The following is a 19,184-nucleotide window of genomic DNA, read 5'->3' on the forward strand; positions in this document are numbered from 1 at the left end:
TTTCGATAAAAATGTCAAATCTTGAGCTTTAAATTTTGAATCATTTGTCCCTTTCTAACTCGATGAATGTTTTCTAGTTGCATTTCATATTTTCAATGTTTTTGAGATTTGTGTCTAATAGTAGATTTTAAAATTTTGTTATTTATTATTATTTTTTTAATTTCTTACTTTAACAATTGTGAGGATGGAGGATCAAACCTCCCACACCTCTAGAATGAATCGGGTTACATCTCAACTATTATTTTATTTGTTCCTTTTAATTTAGAGAGATATTTGATGTTATAAATTTCGTATCTTTATTATTAATATACAATATGTTATACACATTTTACTTTTATTAGAAAATAAAATAAGTTCATAACATTATCAAAGGTTTTATTAATTATGTATTTTGAAATTTTAATTTCAAATTTATGATATTCTTAAATTGTTTTGAAAATTTTCGATCCCATAATTCAAGAACCGCTTTAAAAATAAATGTCACAATAATATTAATTAGTTAGAATCACATTTTGAATGTTTTTGAAATTTATGTTTAGTTGCTTTGATATCTTGATCTCGGATTGTGGGATCACTTGTTATTGTATAATAATATCACATATTCTAAAAAAAAATAATAAAACAAAATCTAAATTACATACTAAATCGCACGGAATATTTCCATCCCTAAAAGTCATTTATAATTGCTTAACTCATTATTGATTTTGCTCGCTTTATTTATATTTTCACTAAATCAATTTCAATTTTATTATAATTTATGATTTTTTAACTTAATAGATAAATTAAAACTATCGCAATCAACCTGGTTTGGTTTTTTTTAATGATTTAATGATTTAATCTTTGATTTGATAGGTTAAATTCCTAAACTAATTTGATTTTGCATCGGAATGTAATATGAGTAAACTATAGGTGTGAAGTACACATTTCATCTCTAAAGTTTGAAAGAGGTTTCTATTTGGTTTTTAAGTTTCAAACCGAACATCTCTTGAGAAATGGTTATAAAGACTATATCCATTTGACTGGTGGTTAAGTAGATTACAAGATAAAAAAAAATTACATTAAATTAATTTTTTTTGTGAGGTGACAATTTTCTTTTATCCCCCCTTCTTTGTTCTTTTTCTCTCTCCTCACCGAACCTTTTGGCTTCCCTTGCCCCAATTCACTTTAGTTGTCAATTTGGTTCTTACATTTCAAAATGAATATTTTTAATCCCTTAAAAATTTGTCGTAAATGATTCCTACACCCGGTTGATTGTTAGTGAGTATCATATTAAAAAAATTAATTATAAGTAATATTTTTTTTTATGAGGTGACATTTTTTCCCTCATCTTCTTTGTTTCTTCTCTCCCTCCTCTAGTGATTTTAAAAGACATCGTGATTTTTAAATAAAACTCATTGTCGATTCTTAAATAAATCATGATAGGGTTGCATAAAAACAATTGATGTGTAATGGCACCCACGAGGCCGAGTGGAAAATGCATGAGAAAAATAAGAACCGCAATGGTTCAACTCATCAAGTCAGAGATTCGACAACTTCGAGCTGGGAAGGAGCGTCCCTAACGCGATAGGTGCGCTCTAACGTAAGCAGAAAGTTAATTTTCGGTTATTTGTGGGGACGGGTAATTATTCATTAGGGAACCTGAAAATGGATTATTCGTACAAAAATCTTTAAAATGAGTATATATTGCCTAACTCATTTAAATTTTTCACCCCTACAATGTCAAGTTACAATCTTCATTAATCGTGAATTTAGCATGAAACATATTTAGATATATCTCGAGATGTATCCATCTTTGTACAACCATTTAAGTGATCAATTATACAAACTTTTATTTTTTAAAAATATTTTTTCTCTATGTGATTGAATTGGATGCATGGGATGACTACACCTAAGTATATATTACTAATTTAGACCTCAAACACTAAAGGCCGTATTTGATCAATTTTCTTTTTGTTTCTTGTTTTTGTAACTAGAAACATGAATATGGTTGGTAATCATTTATGTTTGTTATTTCTTAAAAAAAAAAAAAAAAATATTTGAGGATTATTTCTTATTTTCTTGTATTTTTATAAAACTTTTTTCTCCTTTCTTTAAATATAATTTAATTATATAATATTTAAAATATAACATGCATTAAATATATATAACAAATAATTATAAAAAAAATCTTAGAATTATATTATTAATAAATAAGTCCCCATGCGAAATTAAAAAAAGTAATATAGTTTTTTACCTTTCAAACATTGTCTAAATTTTATATACAAATATTATTTCTCACATAATCATTTGGCTTAAGTGAAATCAGCTTAAATCTAACTCAATTACATTGTTTTCTGAATGTTGTGGTTGCAAAATATTAAAGTATACGTGTTTTAGTGAAAAAAATTTATATATTGCGAAATTCTCTAACTTGTTCCAAGTTTACTAAAAACTAAAATGTAAAAGCAAAATTCAAAATGCATAAATAAGATAATATATAAATATACATATTCTTTTTGAAATATATATATAGGTGTACATATGCAATGTTTAAAATTTAAAACTAGAATAATATATAAATATAAGTATGTTAAAATTTAAAATTTCAAATTTAAATAATATATTAAAAATACATATTGAAAATTTTAAATTTCATAATTAAAATAATATATAAATATATTGGCCTTAAAGTTCAGATTAACTTATCGATATACATATTAGAAAATAAAAATAAATAAATAAAAATAGTATATAAATGTACATATTAGAAGATTAAAAATTAAAAAAATTATTCTAAATGATAAACCTTACCTATAATGACAAAATATCACAGTATATTGCAATCTATCAGATAAACTTTGCTATTATTTGTAAATATTTTTATTTATTTTCTTATATTTAAAAAAAAATTCTAAAAATTAAAAATTAAAATAATATTTAAATATACATATTACACAACTTTCATTATTCACACGTCACATATGGATTGATAAATTTTTCATAGTTGGTATTGTTGTACATATTTTTATGATAAGAGACTATAATCCAATTAGTTGCTAAAATGATTTTTAAAAACTACATGCTAAATTAAAGAATAATAAAATATATTTGGGAAAATAATTAAAAAAAAATCAAAATCAAGTTATATTATTTTTTAAGGCAAAGATCAAGTTGTATTACATCAAATTCAAAACCAAAACGTCCAACGAAAGTGCATAGGAATGTGCACCGTGTAATAATGTCTCATTAACTTGAGAGAGTTTTCTTCATTAATTAAAGAAATGAATACAAGAGAATTCTCGATAAATACTTAAATATTGTCTGGACTACACTTATCTTTATAGATATTCAATAAAAAATTGATATGTGATATTTTTCTTTTATAAAAAAAAAAAGAAATCATAGGATTAAATGCAACCTAGAGATTGCATCTAATAATTCCTCTTCATATAACAACAAAATATATTAGAGGTGTTCGTGGGTTGGATTTGATTGGGTTGAAGGATTTTTTAGACTAAACTTAATTATTCGGGTTGTAAATTTCTTCAACTCAAATAATCTTTATTAAAATATGAACTCAACCCAACCCAATCATTAAACATTTGGGTTGGGTTGATTCGGGTTATTCAGGTCATTTATTGAAATTTTTATTCCAAAGAAGTCAAATCTTAATACGTAAAAATTTGATTTAATCATTTTCATATATTGAATTAAGAATAAAACTCAATTTCAATTTATTTAATAATTTTTTTTTTTCTAAAGTGTTTTAGAAAAACTATTTTTAGAAATTGTTGGAGAATAAATTATCTAAAAAATAATGAAATTAAATAAAACTGAAATATATATAATTATATCATAAGTAAAAAAAATACATTTTAAAGTTAATATATAATAAATTCGGAATGGTTCGATTGGTTTGGGTTATTTTAGGTGACCCATGAACCAATCCAATCCATAAACTTTTTATTTATTTGAACCCAACCTAATCCAAATGAGTTGATATTCTAAACTAAATCGTACGGATTGTGTTGGTTTGATCGAGTTTTTTGAATCATCGAATTTTTTGAACACCCCTAAAATACATCATAACAGAAGGTAAAACTAAGTAATTATAATTAACTAGTTATGTATTAGGTAGAAGTTGGGATCAGAAGAACTCTCAGGTGAATACCAGTGTGAGGCTTTGTACACACACCTAGCATATTGGTATTCTTAATTTCTTATGAATCAAAAGTTTCGTATATTTATGATAGAAATAAAAGATACAAATATTGATGTTAAAAATGTAAACAAAAAATACCTCATTTAAAATATCGATAACGACAATAAGATTTAAAAAATAATATACTTTTTATCATATAAAATGAAGGTGTCACAGTTTTAAAATTATTCGAAATATTTTTCACTTTATTTAACAATTAAGATTAAGATGATTGTTAACTTATTATTTAAACTTTAATGATGTACTAATTGGACTGTTGACGGAAGAATCTTTGTGTATACAAGTCTAAATAAAAAGAAAAATCATAAACATAACATTTTTTTTTATATATGGGTCTAAGAAACCTAGTTTTGTTGCTCTCTCTAAAACTAAAAAAGACTTCAAAACGTCCACAAAACGAACTCTTCAATATATTTATTTAATATGAAAGATTGCTTGGAGATTTGATTACTTATTTAAATCAAATATTTATGCATGAGCATTTTCTTCAGACGCCAAAAATTGTTGGATTTAATAGTCAAAAAAATTATTTAAAAAAAATATTAAATTTGTTCGGTGACAGTTGTTGCTAGTTTTTTTTTTCTTTTTTCCAAAGAAATAAAATAACACGTGTCATTTCCAGCATAGCAACAACTATTTCTTGTTTTCTAAATTTCAAATTAGATGGAATAAAAATAGAAAATATGTGGTAAATCCAATCCAATATAAATTTAATAAAAATTGTTTGATATTTTGAAACAAGAAATATGTAATTATCTGTACAAACTACAAATTATCATTTGTCAAAATTCAGTCAAATAATATAGTGTGCGTTTTTTCCCATAAAGTTGTGGGTTTCTTTATTGTTTATTCCAAGATATCGGATTGTTGTACGGGAAGCAGATGGTTAGAATTGATAAAGAATTATGATTATGAGATTATGTACCATCCAAGAAAGGCAAATATAGTGGCATATGCCTTAAGTAGGAATGTAGCCCATTTAGCAGCTTTGATTACCAGTCAGACTCATCTATGCAAGGATCTTGGACAGGCTAAGATTGCAATAGCAGTGGGGGAAGTCACTACACAGTTGGCACAGTTGTCGGTGAACCGACCTTGAGACAAAAGATTATTGATACTCAACTTACCTTGTTGAGAAAGATCGCAATATGGAGTCAAGATAGGGTGGTGAATTCTCTGTGTCCACAGATAACGGTCTTCTTTATTAGGGACGCTTATGCTTACCTGTAGACAGTGATCTCAGGAATGAATTATTGTCGGAAGTTCATAACTCCTCATTTACGATACATTATAGCAGTATCAAGATGTTTCAGAAATTGAACGTTGTTATTGGTGGAATGACATGAAAAGAGAGATAGCAGAGTTCGTCAGTAAGTTCTTAGTGTGTCAACAAGTGAAAGCCTCGAGGCAAAAGCCATGAGGCTTGTTGCAGCCCTTGAGCGTACCAGAATGGAAGTGGGAGAATGTGTCAATGGATTTCATCGTGGGGTTGCCCAGAACAACAAAGGGATTTACTATAATTTGTCTTGTAGTAGATAGACTCACTAAGCTAGCATATTTCATCCTAGGGAAGTCTACCTTTTCGGTGAGTAAGTGGGCACATTTATACATAAAGGAGGTGGTGAAATTTCATGGAGTACCGGTGTTCATCTTGTCAGATAGAGACCCTCGTTTTACATCCAGCTTTTGGAAGAGTCTTCAGACACCGTCGGGTACTCGTTCGATTTTAATATAACTTTTCACCCACAAACTGATGGTCAGATAGAACGTTTGAACCAAATGTTGGAGGATATGTTACATGCTTGTGCGTTAGAGTTTCCAGAGAGTTGGGACTCTCACCTGCTTGATGGAGTTTGCATATAATAATAGTTATCAGGCTACCATTGACATGTCATCCTTTGAGGCCCTATATGGAAAAAGTTGCCAGTCTCCTGAATGGTAGGATGAGGTTGGTGAACGAAAATTGCTAGGACCTGAGCTAGTGTAGACCACAAATGAGGCTATACAGAAGATCCAAGCATGTATACAAACGGTTCAGAGTAGACAGAAAAGCTACGCCGATGTTAGGCGTAAAGACCTAGAGTTTTAAGCTGATGACAAGGTGTTCTTGAAAGTAGCATCTATAAAAGGTGTTTTAAGGTTTGGAAGAAAAGGAAAGCTAAGTCTGCGATTTATTGGGCCTTTCGAGGTCTTGGAGCGAATTGGCACTATAGCTTATCAGTTGGCATTGTCATCGTCCCTCTATTTAGTTCATAATGTTTTCTATGTATCTATGTTGAGAATGTATGTGATGGATCCGTCCCATGTGGTGGACTTGGAACCATTATAGTTGAATGAGAACTTGAGTTATGAGGAGAAGCTTGTTCGAATTTTCTCCATGGAGGTGAAAACGTTATGCAACAGGGAGATAACATTAGTAAAAATTTTATAGAAGAATCACCAGTTCGAGGAGGCTACGTGGGAGCAAGAGGATGGATGAGAGCCCAGTACGCGGAGCCTTTTCAGGAATAAACTTTCGAGAGGATGAGATGGATGTTTTCAATCTTCATCGTTCGGCCGTCACATTACGGAGTTGCTTCACGCCATTTTTTACCTTCATGTCGTCATTGGTTTGCCACCCAACTCCCTTTTATCTTCTTTTTGTTTTTTTATATAATTATTTATCACTAGTTCACACTTCACAGTTCACCCATGCTCACAAACATTTTTTTTTTGTAATATTATAGATGAAAAATAGTGAGTTAATCGACAATGAATCACCACTTATAGATGTTCCAGATGGATGTTCTAAATCATCAACAATAACTGTCATTGGTAAGAAAAAATCAACTAGGCCATCATCTTCAGTGTGGGACCACTTTACAAAGATGGAAAATTCTAACACCGAAGGTATTAGATGCAAATGTAATTATTGTGATAAAGATTATGCTTGTGACACTTCTTCATGTGGAACTAGTATCTTATAGAAGCATTTGAGAAAACAATGCAAATCCGTTTAGAGAGCAACCTAAAGGGAAAACCATACCAAAATTTCATCGTATGAAATTGATGTTAAAGGTGCTATCAATATGAATTTTTTGTCTACTGCCTTTATTCAACAAAGAATTAGAAAGACATGTGCTAAGATGCTAGTATTGACTGAGTTACCATTTAGATTTGTAGAGACAGAGGGTTTAAAGAATTTTGTAATGTTGTATGTCCTAAGTTTGATATTCCTTCCAGAATCACAATTTCTAGGGATATTTATCAAGGGTATATGGATGAAAAGAAAATGTGGAAATAAACTTTAATCAAATTGTTGAGCTTTACAACAGATATGTGGACTTCCTTATAGAACATCAATTACATGGTTCTTTTAGCATATTTTGTTGATTCTAAATAGAATTTATATAAAAGAATATTGAATTTTTGTCAAGTGCCTAATCATAAGGGAGAGACAATTGGTAAATTAATTGAATGTTGTTTATTGAATTGGGGTATTGATACAGTTTTTTTAATTACTGTCAATAATGCAAATTCAAATGATTTGGCAATCTCATATATGAAGAGAAAACTAAAGATTCGGAAGTCTCTTATTTTAGATGGTGAATTATTACATACGAGATATTGTGCTCATATTCTAAACTTGATTGTCAATGTTGGATTGAAAGAATTGCATGATTCGATAGCTAGTGGGTGAAATGTTGTAAGATATGTTAGATCTTCACCTAAGCGATTGATTTTTTTTTAGAGTGCCTTAGACATGAAAAGATTGAATCTAAAGCATTTTTTTGTCTGGATGTGTCTACAAGATTGAATTTAACATATTTAATGCTTGATCATGCTTTAAAATTTGAAAAGGTTTTTCAATGCTTAGAAGAAGAGGATGAAGATTTTGTACATCACTTTACTGAAAATGAGAATGGAAAGAAAAGAAAGGGGCCGCCGACCTTAGCCGATTGAAACCATGTTAGAACATTTGTCAAATTCTTGAAGATGTTCTATGATCTTACATTGAAGGTTAGTGGTTCAACTTATGTCATGTAAAACCTGAACCCTAATTATTTTAAGTAAGAGTAAGTAATGTGATGTCTTCTAGTGAGTTAAATGAAGCCATGGTTTAGGAGGGATAGAGGATGGAAGCAAGAAGAAATAAGTCCTTATGTAGCTAAGTGTAAACCCCAAATTCTAAGTTTCCTAAACAAGCATGTTTAGCCAAAGGAATGATATATTAAATATCTAATAAGTGAAAATCCATGTTATTTATAGGAGTTGTTGAGAAAGGAAAGGAAAAACATATTAAATAAGAAAACTCACTTATTGGTTTGGCACGTGGCGGTTAATCTTTGAATTCGAGAGGCGACATGAAGATTAAAAGGGAAAAAGAAACTTCAAAAGCATGATTTCGGCAATTGACAAGAGCAAATTTAGTGAAAGTAGTGCCATTTGAAAGCTGGGAGAATATAGTTTTCGAGGTTGTCTTACCAGAGAAAGATTGCAAGAAGAGAAGAATAAGAGTGGAGAATTTGCAGAAGAGGCAAAATATCGGATTAATCAAGGCTCGAGGTGAAGATTGAAAGCTACAGGCCAAACTCTAAAGAATTTTTGGCTGAAATTTTAAGGTAAAAAAGTTAACTTAATTCTAAACAAGTTTGTAGAAGAAAGTTCCTTCAAAAGAGGTCTGGAGTTTGAGTTATGAATTTTTGAAATTGTAACAGAGAAGCTGTGCATAAGCAGACAACTGCTTGGGAAGAACAAGCAAACAACTCATATGGAGAATGAGGATCTCGCTTATGAAGGAAATCTCGCTAATTTTTTGCTGAGGATCTCACTAATGAAGGAAATCTCACTAATTTTGTGGTGAGGATCTCGCTCTAGAAGGAAATCTCGCTAGAAATTAGGCTGAATCTCGCTGGAAAGGTGAGTATCGTTAGGATGAAGGATCTCGCTCATGAGAAGAATGCACTTATGATGAGTATCTCGCGAGTAAAGCTATCTTTGATGATGAAAGTTCCATTATTAAATGAGTATCGTTATGTCCTTTCAGGCCAAGAAGAGCTAGAAGAGGCGTATAACTTGTTAAGAGACCAACGAGCTGTGAGTGACTATGTGATGATTTAATGTTTTAATGATTTAGAAACTATGATTTCTTAGAAGATATTTCTCATGCTAAGTGTTCAAATGAAGTGCCAAGCAAGATATGTTTGAAGCTATTTCTCATGCTAAGTAAAGCATGTTTTCCACGAAAATTAACACGATTTAAATATGTTATCTTGTCCAAATACTTTCAGCATGTTTTAGTAACTCCATTTTCATGATGTTTACTAGTGTATAGGTTTTCCAAGTATGTTTTCCATGTCTAACGCATGCTAGTGGTTTTTACAAGTTGGTTCAATATGTTTTAAGCCAACTTATTTCACAAAGTATGAAGCACGCGTTAGGGTTAAAGCTAAGGTTGAATTAAGCTTGATGTACTGTGTTTTAAATACCTAAGGTTGTCAAAGTACATGCATTGGTATTCCTAAACAGAATGAAAAGGGATAATGAAGGTAAGGAAGGTATCCTAAAGAGTTTTCTATGCTATATTTGAAAACTATTCTTTTAATGCTCTTCGAGAACTTGATAGCTTAAGTGAGCCAGATACTGAAGGTAAGAAAGGTATCTGAATAAATGTATCGAAGGTATTGACGGTACATAGAAAACACCACGTGCACGTTGGTAATACGACATCGAGGGATTGAGCAAAAGGGTTCTCCCCGACTAAGGTTGACGTTGAGGGTTAGATCTAGTAGTTCACTCTCAACTAAGGATAAAGGGAATTCGATGTATGGGTCTCCAGGCTATATACCAGCAAAGGGAGCCCGAAGTATGAGTCTCTTGGCTGGTAACAGACGTTGGGAGCTAGAGCGATGTATGCTCGTTCTCAACTAAGGAATAATGATGTTTAATGGTGGTTTTAAAGGTTTTTGTGTACACGTTTGCTTGGTACATTTTAGTTCCAGTATTATGTTTTCGAGCTTTCAGTTTAAGCATGAGATTTATGTCTTTATTAAGTCACTCACTAGGCTTCTAGCTCACGTTTTCAAATGTTTTTCTTTTTAGATAGCGGTCAATTCCCAAAAGACTTTTCCGCTGCCGCTCTGCCACTCAAAGAAACAAGTTGAAGGAAGTGTAATTGAACACCTGTATTAGTTAGTACACGTATCTGTCTAGTGACTAGTATACTAGATGGGGCTCACTAAGTTATAATATTCATATATGAACAATGCTGCGAAACCCTGTAATATAAATGTGTTAAGTTCCGAGTTAATATGTTGGTATATTGATGATGTGTATGTATTTAGGGTTTGAGTAAAAGTTAATAGGTTAGTTAGGCAGTAAGTGCCAGCAAAAGGGTTGGTAATTGCTGTAGTCACCATTCCATCCAAGTTAAGAGGGTAATTTAGAATGGGGTGTGACATGTCACTTCTAATACATTCTTTTAGGAAATTTGGGGGATTCAAGGACGTCTAATAGGTTGGAACCAAAATGTATATAGTGTGATATATACTATATGAGATTCCAATATGAGAAAGAAATTTGATAAGTATTAAGGGCCTCTTGACAAGATGAACAAATTGTTGTTTCTAGCTATTGTGCTTGATCCACGATATAAATTGGATTATGTGTCCTTTTGTTTCATAAGTATTTATGGGAATGGAGTTACTAGAACAGTGACTGATGAAATGAAAGTTAATTTGATGCAATTATATGAGTTTTATAAGACAAATGATTCAATTCGTCATGCTTCTGAACAACCATGTCACATAGTTGAAATGAGTGAGGATTGTGATGACATGGAAATGGATTTACAGTTAGAATGAAAATGAAGAAGAAAAGAGAAAAATTTGAATGAAATAAGAAATGATGTGGAGAGATATTTGTCAGAACCTAATGAGGATCTTATCGAAAATTTTGATATTTTGAATTGGTGGAAATTAAATACTTCAAAATACAATATTTTATCACAAGTTGCTCAAGATGTCTTAGCCGTACCAATGTCAACAATTGTTTTTGAATCAACATTTAGTGCCGGAGGTAGAATACTTGACTCTTTTAGAAGTTCTTTAAGTCCTAAGTGGTGGAAGCTTTAATATGTACACAAAATTGGCTATGTGCGAAACCGATGTTATTAGATCTAACTCCACAAATTGAAGAATTTGAAACTTGTGATCAAGTTTTATCAGGTGTATAGTGTTACCTTTTATATATTTACGCTAGATTAATATATTTATATTGTGAAAACATTCTTGTATAATTTATTTTTTAAATCTCTTTTAGGGTTCAAGGAGCAATACAAGATTACAGATGAAGGGTTTGGAAAATTATGAGAAAGATTCTCAGAGAAACACTCATAGGAAGTGGATTTTGTGGTAAATGATCATCAATAAAAGAAAAGTTACAAAAATTTGATAGTACTCTAAATATTTTCATACATATACAGGATCATGAATGGATCGTTCAAGTTTGTTGGTTGTCGTTCAAACATTCAATGGACGGCTCTTTTTAGTGGATTTTGTGGACACTATAGTCGTGTTTATGGATTTTGAAGACTTTTGTAGACATTTGAAAACATTGTAGTCTTTATTGTGAATTTTGTAGACTTTATAGATGAATATTATTAGTTACTTCATATCTTTGAACATTATTAGATCATTTAACATTTTCCATATGAGATAATGAGTAAGTAAGATCCTTTCAAACTTTTTTTAAAAGAGAATTGATGGAACCGAACCAACCCAACCCAATTTTTACGGGTTAGGTTGGTTTGCATACATAATTCATAAGGGTGAGTTTGGGTTAGAGAAATACACAAACCGAAGCATAGGGTTGGACCTAAAATATCCCTAAATCCAACCCAACCCAACCCACGAATACCCCTACTTGTAAGTTCGCCAGAATCTTGCTTTGGGTAAATGGTTGGTTTATTTTGGGCAAGTTTTTGGTTCTTCTTTGAGGGGCTTGATTACCCATTTGATTTTGGGTTAAATTATTATTATCTCTTTATGTTTGGACTTTAGACTCAAGAATTGGGGATTTTGAGATGTTGCCATAGAGTTTAAGGCATTGTTAAGTTGGTAAGATTAGTGAATTTCAACACTTTGGGTCTTTTGGATTAAGGGCAATTGTGGAAATTAGGTTGTTAAATGTGGGCTTTGTTTTTATATTCAAGTTGGCAAATTGATTTGAGTCTGAACTAATTTTGGATCAAACCATATTTTCGATAAGTTAAATTTGAGACACATGGACCAATTTGGTTAATTGGATTTAGACCCTAATGGATTAATTTAAAACTCATTATTTTAGGCCATGGATGCTATATTAAATTTTTAATTTATGTTATAGGACTAATTTAAGTCTATTCAAAAGTTGTAAGAAGATTAATTACGTGGACTATTTCTTGTGACCAAATTTGAGGTAAGTAATCTTACTATTAGAACCGCTTTTTTGTTAGGCGACAAGATTTAAGAATAATTTGAGGATTTTAATACTGTTTGCAACGAGATGCATGAAGATATATGATCCTATCTTAAATATGTTAAAGCATGTTATGAGTACAAACATGAATTAAATTCTTATATGCTTTGTTAAGAGATTGTATGTGTATGCAGATATATTTACATGTTTGTGGGATTATGTTTTATGATGTATGTTATTTATGATAGTGATAATTACCCCCTACTCATAGTTATATACTCACCGAGGTTGTATTTCCTTCGGGATTCACCAGAGATTTGTGTTTTTTTTGGGATTCACTAGAGGTTGTGATTTCATTCAGGAATTCACCAGAGGTTAGTAATCTTCTTGGGGATATCACTAGAGGTTTGTGTTTCTTTTGGGATTCACTAGATATTGTGATTTCTTTTGAGACTTCACCAGAGGTCAATGATCTCCTACAGGATTTTACTAGAGACTTGTGGGTACATCTGACTACAGTAGGGTGGGTTCAATTATCCACTAGATGGTCATCCCATGGAAAGTAGAGGTTTATGCATGTTAGCCTGACCCCAATAGTGAGGTTATTTACTGAGTATTTTATACTCACTCTTTCTCATGTTTTTTTCAGGCAAATGTAAGAACACGTCGATGAATAACAAGCGGAATCCGTGATCGAGCCACTGGGACCAGTCAATGATTCCGCTCATTTTTTTATATGCTTCATGATTTTAAATTTAGCTAATTGTTGGATTCAGAAAATTTCTAGTTTTGATTTTCTTCTTGCACATTGGATGTTTTGGATCATGTTTTAATGTGGTACTTTCTTTATTTCATTTTTTTAGGGTACCCTATCAAATGAATTTCATTTAGTTACTTTTAATAAAATTGTTAATTTTGGTCTTTTATCTAATCAAGGAAAGGTGTCATTTTGACATGTATACATGCATGTCTGTAGTGACGACTTAGTTTAAGTCCTAGGGAGTCGGGTCGTTACAAAATTGTCGTTTTACCCATGTAGTTACGACTAACTCTTTAAGTACCACGGATTCCTCTAATAAACAAACAGTTTATAATCCAACTATAAACTAACACATCTCGAGCCAGTGAGAGGTTGAGGTGTCATTGTTCAAGACCCAAAATCAGCTATTAAGAGAGCAATTTATCTACTTTTGCTATGATCGAGAAGGAGTGAATTCTATATTGTGTAGTTATGTTCCTAGCTTCTTACTCGAACAAATCCCCAAAATGGTAAGCTTGTTGAGTCGCTAACATAGCCACTCTCACCCATACAGATCAAAGGATTTCCCTCATAAATAGAAGTTCACAACTCACTGTCATCTTAGTAAAATGTAAATCTCTTCTAGTAGTGGTGTTATATAGAGAGACTATTCATTTCGTGGTCCAACTCTTTGCATAGAATACCTCCGTTCACGTGTCTCCACATGAACAATCAAGATTAGATCATTTGTAGCATTTTACAACAATTGTAACAACTACAAAGAATGCTACTACAGACCATTTCGGTTATTACTTAAACATGATCCACCTGTATGTCAACCACATATATGTGTTTTAAGTTACATGAAATAACATTGGATCTTAGTTTATTGGATTGAATTAATGCAGTCTAAATGTTAATAAAATACCTCTTATTTTAATAAAATATTATTTGTAATTATAAACTATAAGATACATGAGATTAAGGACACCAAATCCTACAAAATGAATTTAGGAGATTTACAACGAGCATCGGTTTGGAAAACGAGGATGTATAAGGATAATAAAGCAGTGAACTTATCTTATATCATCAAGTTCAATCTTCCTGGGTTTCCACTGGCCTTTCATTTTCTGTTACGATATATTTAATAAACCAGTGACATCCTTTTCCCACTACTTGCTACAAATTGCACAGGTTTTTCCATACGAGACACTGTCGAAAATCGATGGAGTCGTTGCGACCACAATAAACGAACACGTAATTCCTCACATTCTGAAATGGACTTATGTTCGATCTACACCAAGTCCATGTTGCATGAAAAGGTGTTTGAGTGTACATCGGTTAGTATTGGCTTCAACATATATTCATTACACGACTACTACAATGTTGTACTTAATCTTTGAAATGGTGTACAAACTATCGTAATGAATGTCATGCATATATCAGATGAAAAGCGAGCATATGCATCCATGCCAATAATGGAAGGAAATTGCATATGCTAAAAGCAGCAGAATTGATAATGCTACGTGCGCTGCGAGCGGTCCCCCAATATGTTTATGCCACTGGTTCTACTTTAGAAGCTTATATAACTCAACTCGATGCACCTGTGAATGACCATTCCATGAGCACTATGATCTGTAATCCCAACATCAATTGTTGAAACATGTCATCAAGCAGTCCATTAGAGGAGCGACCAATGAGAGCATCGACACTAGCGACATCTACCTCTAATATGGACCGACTATGTGCTATTGAGTATGCCCTTCATGTTCTCAGTGATAGGAAAGAGAGGATGAACAACAAAATTAGTAACATGATTACTGTGCCAACGAATGTATGCAGTAATATGAGGACAATCTCTAAATTCATTGAATCAATCTCGAAGGCAATGTACTATACTACACTCGCAAGAATATGATGGCCTCATCACCTCGTACTTATGCGATCGTATCGTTTCTGTAGGCTGATGAATTTTTCTATGATAGTCTGCATTCTTAATGTGGTGTCTCGTACTGAGGCACGTTTCCATACAGCATCTCCAACCCCACACCATGTCAAAACAGTCGTCTCACATATTGTTCTGATTGATATTTAGGTTCACCTCGCACGTACTACTGAGGATGTGGACCTTACCAATACAATACCCTATCGAACCCCATATATCAATTTCTGTACAGTAAAAAACGGCCAACAATTGATGTCTCCCATATATCAAACAACCCTCAACTCACTATCGATCATCCCTATGTTTCATCTCGAGTTGATCTCAACCCATGGAGTAGAATTGACCCCCAACACTCTACCAACAGCCAAAGCCCAACACCCTACAACTCCCACCTTCCACCTTCGGTTTCTCTAAAAGCATCGAGTAGGATTGACACCCAACACTCAAGGGATGCCAAACTCTCAACTGCTGATGATTCTTGAAAGTCAACCGCGGTTAAGTCTCCACCCCCATGCATCATTGACTTCTAACCCTCAACGGACCCCCTAAGGCACACCCCAAATGATCCCTACGTCTCACCACTGACTAGTCCTAATCCGTCGATCAACCTTTACACCCAACACTAAACTCCCAATCATTGATGAATCCTAGAAGTCACCTATGGTTAAATCCCCAGCCTTGTGCATCATTGACACCCAACTATCAATCGATCCCCAATTTATAACCTCCAAAGATCCTTAATGGCCATCCCTAGTTGAACCCAATCCCCTAGTGATTGATACATAAGTCTGATCCTCACCACCCAAATTCAACTGACCACCAATTACAACCTAAAAGTGGACTAAAATCTGCATCCGAAGATGACATGCATGTAGTACATACATTCTTCTTGCATTTGTTATTACTTACGAATCAATACATTTCATATTGAGTAATTGTAACATATAAAAGGAACACCAGCCGCGGTAATTCATAATAGGACTACATAAGTACCTAAGCAACAAAAGTCGTACACATCTTTTATAGAAGAGGACAAGACGAAGATTGTATTGGGTTCATCGAGTCTATTAACCAAATGTTAAAAAAATGCTTTAGGACTGAAACAAGTCCACTTTGTTTAAGTTGATTGTGTCAAAGGTTGTTCATATTTTTAGGGATTAGTTACTTTGTTATTCATGCTCTATAATTGTGGAGCAATTATAGGACTTTTTGTTAGAGGGTTGTTATGTTCCTCTTTGTAATGCAGATTTCTATTGTTTTGGCTCAACAAACTTTACTAAATAATTCATTGCTTCAACTTTGCAATAACAGAATCCTTTGTTTTTCTCATATTAAAACAACAATTGGTATCAGAGCCTCATTCTTGAGGGGTCTGTGAGTGAGTGTTTTTTGTATCATGGACATTCAAGCAAGTTCCAATTTTTCTTCAATCTCTCCACCAGTGTTTAATGGAGACAACTACCAAGTTTGGGCAGTTCATATGATGGCATATATGGAAGCTTTGGATATTTGGGAAGCTATGGAAAAGGATTATGAAATTCCTGACCTCCTAAACAATCCTACCATGGCACAGATTAAATTGCAGAAGGAGAAAAAGATAAGGAAATCCAAGGCAAAGGCTTGTTTGTTTGTTGCAGTCTCATCTACTATATTCACTCGGATTATGACTCTAAAATTAGCATATGGGATATGGAATTATCTCAAGTTAGAGTTTGAGGGAGATGCAAGAACCAAAGGAATGCATGTGCTAAATTTGACTTGAGAATTCGAGTTAGAGAGGATGAAGGAAACATAATCAACTAAAGAGTATTCTAATAGGTTATTGGTCATAGAAAACCGAATCATATTACTTGGTTCTACGTTTAAGGACTCAAGAATTGTTGAAAAGATTCTTGTAACAGTGCCTAAAAAATTTGAGGCATCTATTTCAGCCTTGGAAAATACCAAGGATCTAACTCAAATTACTCTTGCAGAAATTCTCAATGCTTTACAAGCACAGAAGCAAAGAAGAGCTATGAAACTAGAAGGTGTTGTTGAAGGAGCCTTGCAAGCCAAACCTGAGAATGCAAGGAACAATAAGAAGAATCAAAATCTTAATGGAAAATCCTCAGCCAACAATAAAAAATGGGTCCTATCCTCCATGCCAACATTGCAATAGAAAGGGTCATCCTCCTTTCAAATGCTGGAGAAGACCCGACGCCAAGTGCACTAAATGTAACCAAATGGGGCGTGAAGCTGTAATTTGCAGGAGCAAGAATCAACAGCAAGGTGAAGAGGCTAAGATTATTGATCAGGAGGAGGAGGAGGATTAATTGTTTGTGGCTACATGTTTCGTGGGTAGTGAATCAAACGAAAGCTGGCTAATTGACAGTGTCTGCACCAATCATATGACTTATGACAAGGAATTGTTTAGAGATTTGAAGCCAACTAACATCACCAAAGTAAGAATCGGCAATGAGGATTATATCTCTGTCAAAGGAAAAGGCACTATTGCGATTACAAGCTATACAAGTATAAAGCATATACAAGATGTTCTCTTTGTTCCCGACATTAACAATAACTTGTTGAGTGTGAGTCAACTTATTGAAAAAGGCTTTAAAGTTACTTTTGAAGATAAATATTATTTGATTAAGGATACAGCTAATCAGGAAATTTTCAAAGTTAAAATGAAAGGAAAAAGTTTCTCACTCAATCCTTTAGAGAATGAGCAATTTGTTTTTCTTATTAAGGAAGATGTCACATAGATTTGGCACAAGAGAGTTGGACACTATCATCATCAAGGTTTGCTGCAACTAAAAGAAAAGGAGCTAGCATTTGATGTTCCCAAGCTTGGTGATGCAATCTCAAGCTGCAAAGCATGTCAGTCTGGAAAACTAAACAGGAAGCCATTCCCGAAGTCAACCTGGAGAGCCACTTGCAAGTTGTAGCTCATCCACATAGAAGTTGTAGGACCGCAAAGAACATCTTCTTTAAAAGGTAGTCTCTATTATATTGCCTTTATTGATGACTTCACCCGGACGTGCTGGATTTTTTCCTTGAAGTTTAAATCAGAAGCACTCAAGTTTTTTGGAAGTTCAAAGCAAGAGTTGAGAATGAAAGTGGCTACAAAATTCAAATTGTAAGATCCGACAATGGGATGGAGTACACTTCGGCAGAATTTGACAAGTTTTGAGAAAATTCAAGCATAGAGCATCAACTTATAGCCCCTTACACACCCCAAAAAAAATGGAGTTAGTGAGAGAAGAAATAGATACATCATGGAGATGTCAAGATGCATGTTGTATGACAAAAATCTACCAAAGAAGTTTTGGGCAAAGGCAGCAAATACGACTGAGTTTCTTCAAAACAGGCTTCCGACAAAGGCAATGAAGGAACAAACACTATTTGAGGTTTGGTATGGTTACAAACCCTCGTTGAAATTTCTTAAAATATTTGGTTGCTTGTGTTTTACTCATGTTCTACAAAGCAAGCGTGACAAGCGTGATAGAAGAGCTTCATCAGTTATTTTTATAGGCTATAGTACTGTCAGCAAGGTCTATAAAATTTTTCAGCCATAAACTAGAAATATTGTTGTTAGCAGGACGTACGCTTCCTAGAGGATGAAGAGTGGAGCTGGGATGAAGCAAAGAAGAAGGATCAGACCATAACAAAGCAACTCAAGTTCTTTGGTTCAAGCATCAAAGAAGAAGATGATTGGCAAAATGAAACAGTGGATGATGTGCTTGTGAAAGGAACAAGGTTACTCTCAGATGTTTATGAAAGATGCAATGTTGCTGTGTGTAAACCTGCTGACTATGCAGAAGTAAAAAAGGATCAAAGGTGGATGGTTACAACGAAGGAGGAGATGTTAATGATAGAGAAGA

At 33.0% G+C, this 19,184-nt stretch overlaps 1 protein-coding gene across 1 annotated transcript; it reads left to right on the top strand.

Annotated features, from left to right (window-relative positions):
• Nucleotides 1–16,717: 16,717 nt before the first annotated feature.
• On the top strand, nt 16,718–17,479 carry LOC120079198. Its single transcript, XM_039033363.1, has 2 exons — nt 16,718–17,065; nt 17,189–17,479. The coding sequence occupies exons 1-2, from the start codon at nt 16,718–16,720 to the stop codon at nt 17,477–17,479; spliced, it is 639 nt and encodes a 212-aa protein (XP_038889291.1).
• Nucleotides 17,480–19,184: the final 1,705 nt, after the last annotated feature.

This window comes from Benincasa hispida, chromosome 6 (assembly GCF_009727055.1).
Source record: "Benincasa hispida cultivar B227 chromosome 6, ASM972705v1, whole genome shotgun sequence".
Taxonomy (NCBI): domain Eukaryota; kingdom Viridiplantae; phylum Streptophyta; class Magnoliopsida; order Cucurbitales; family Cucurbitaceae; genus Benincasa; species Benincasa hispida.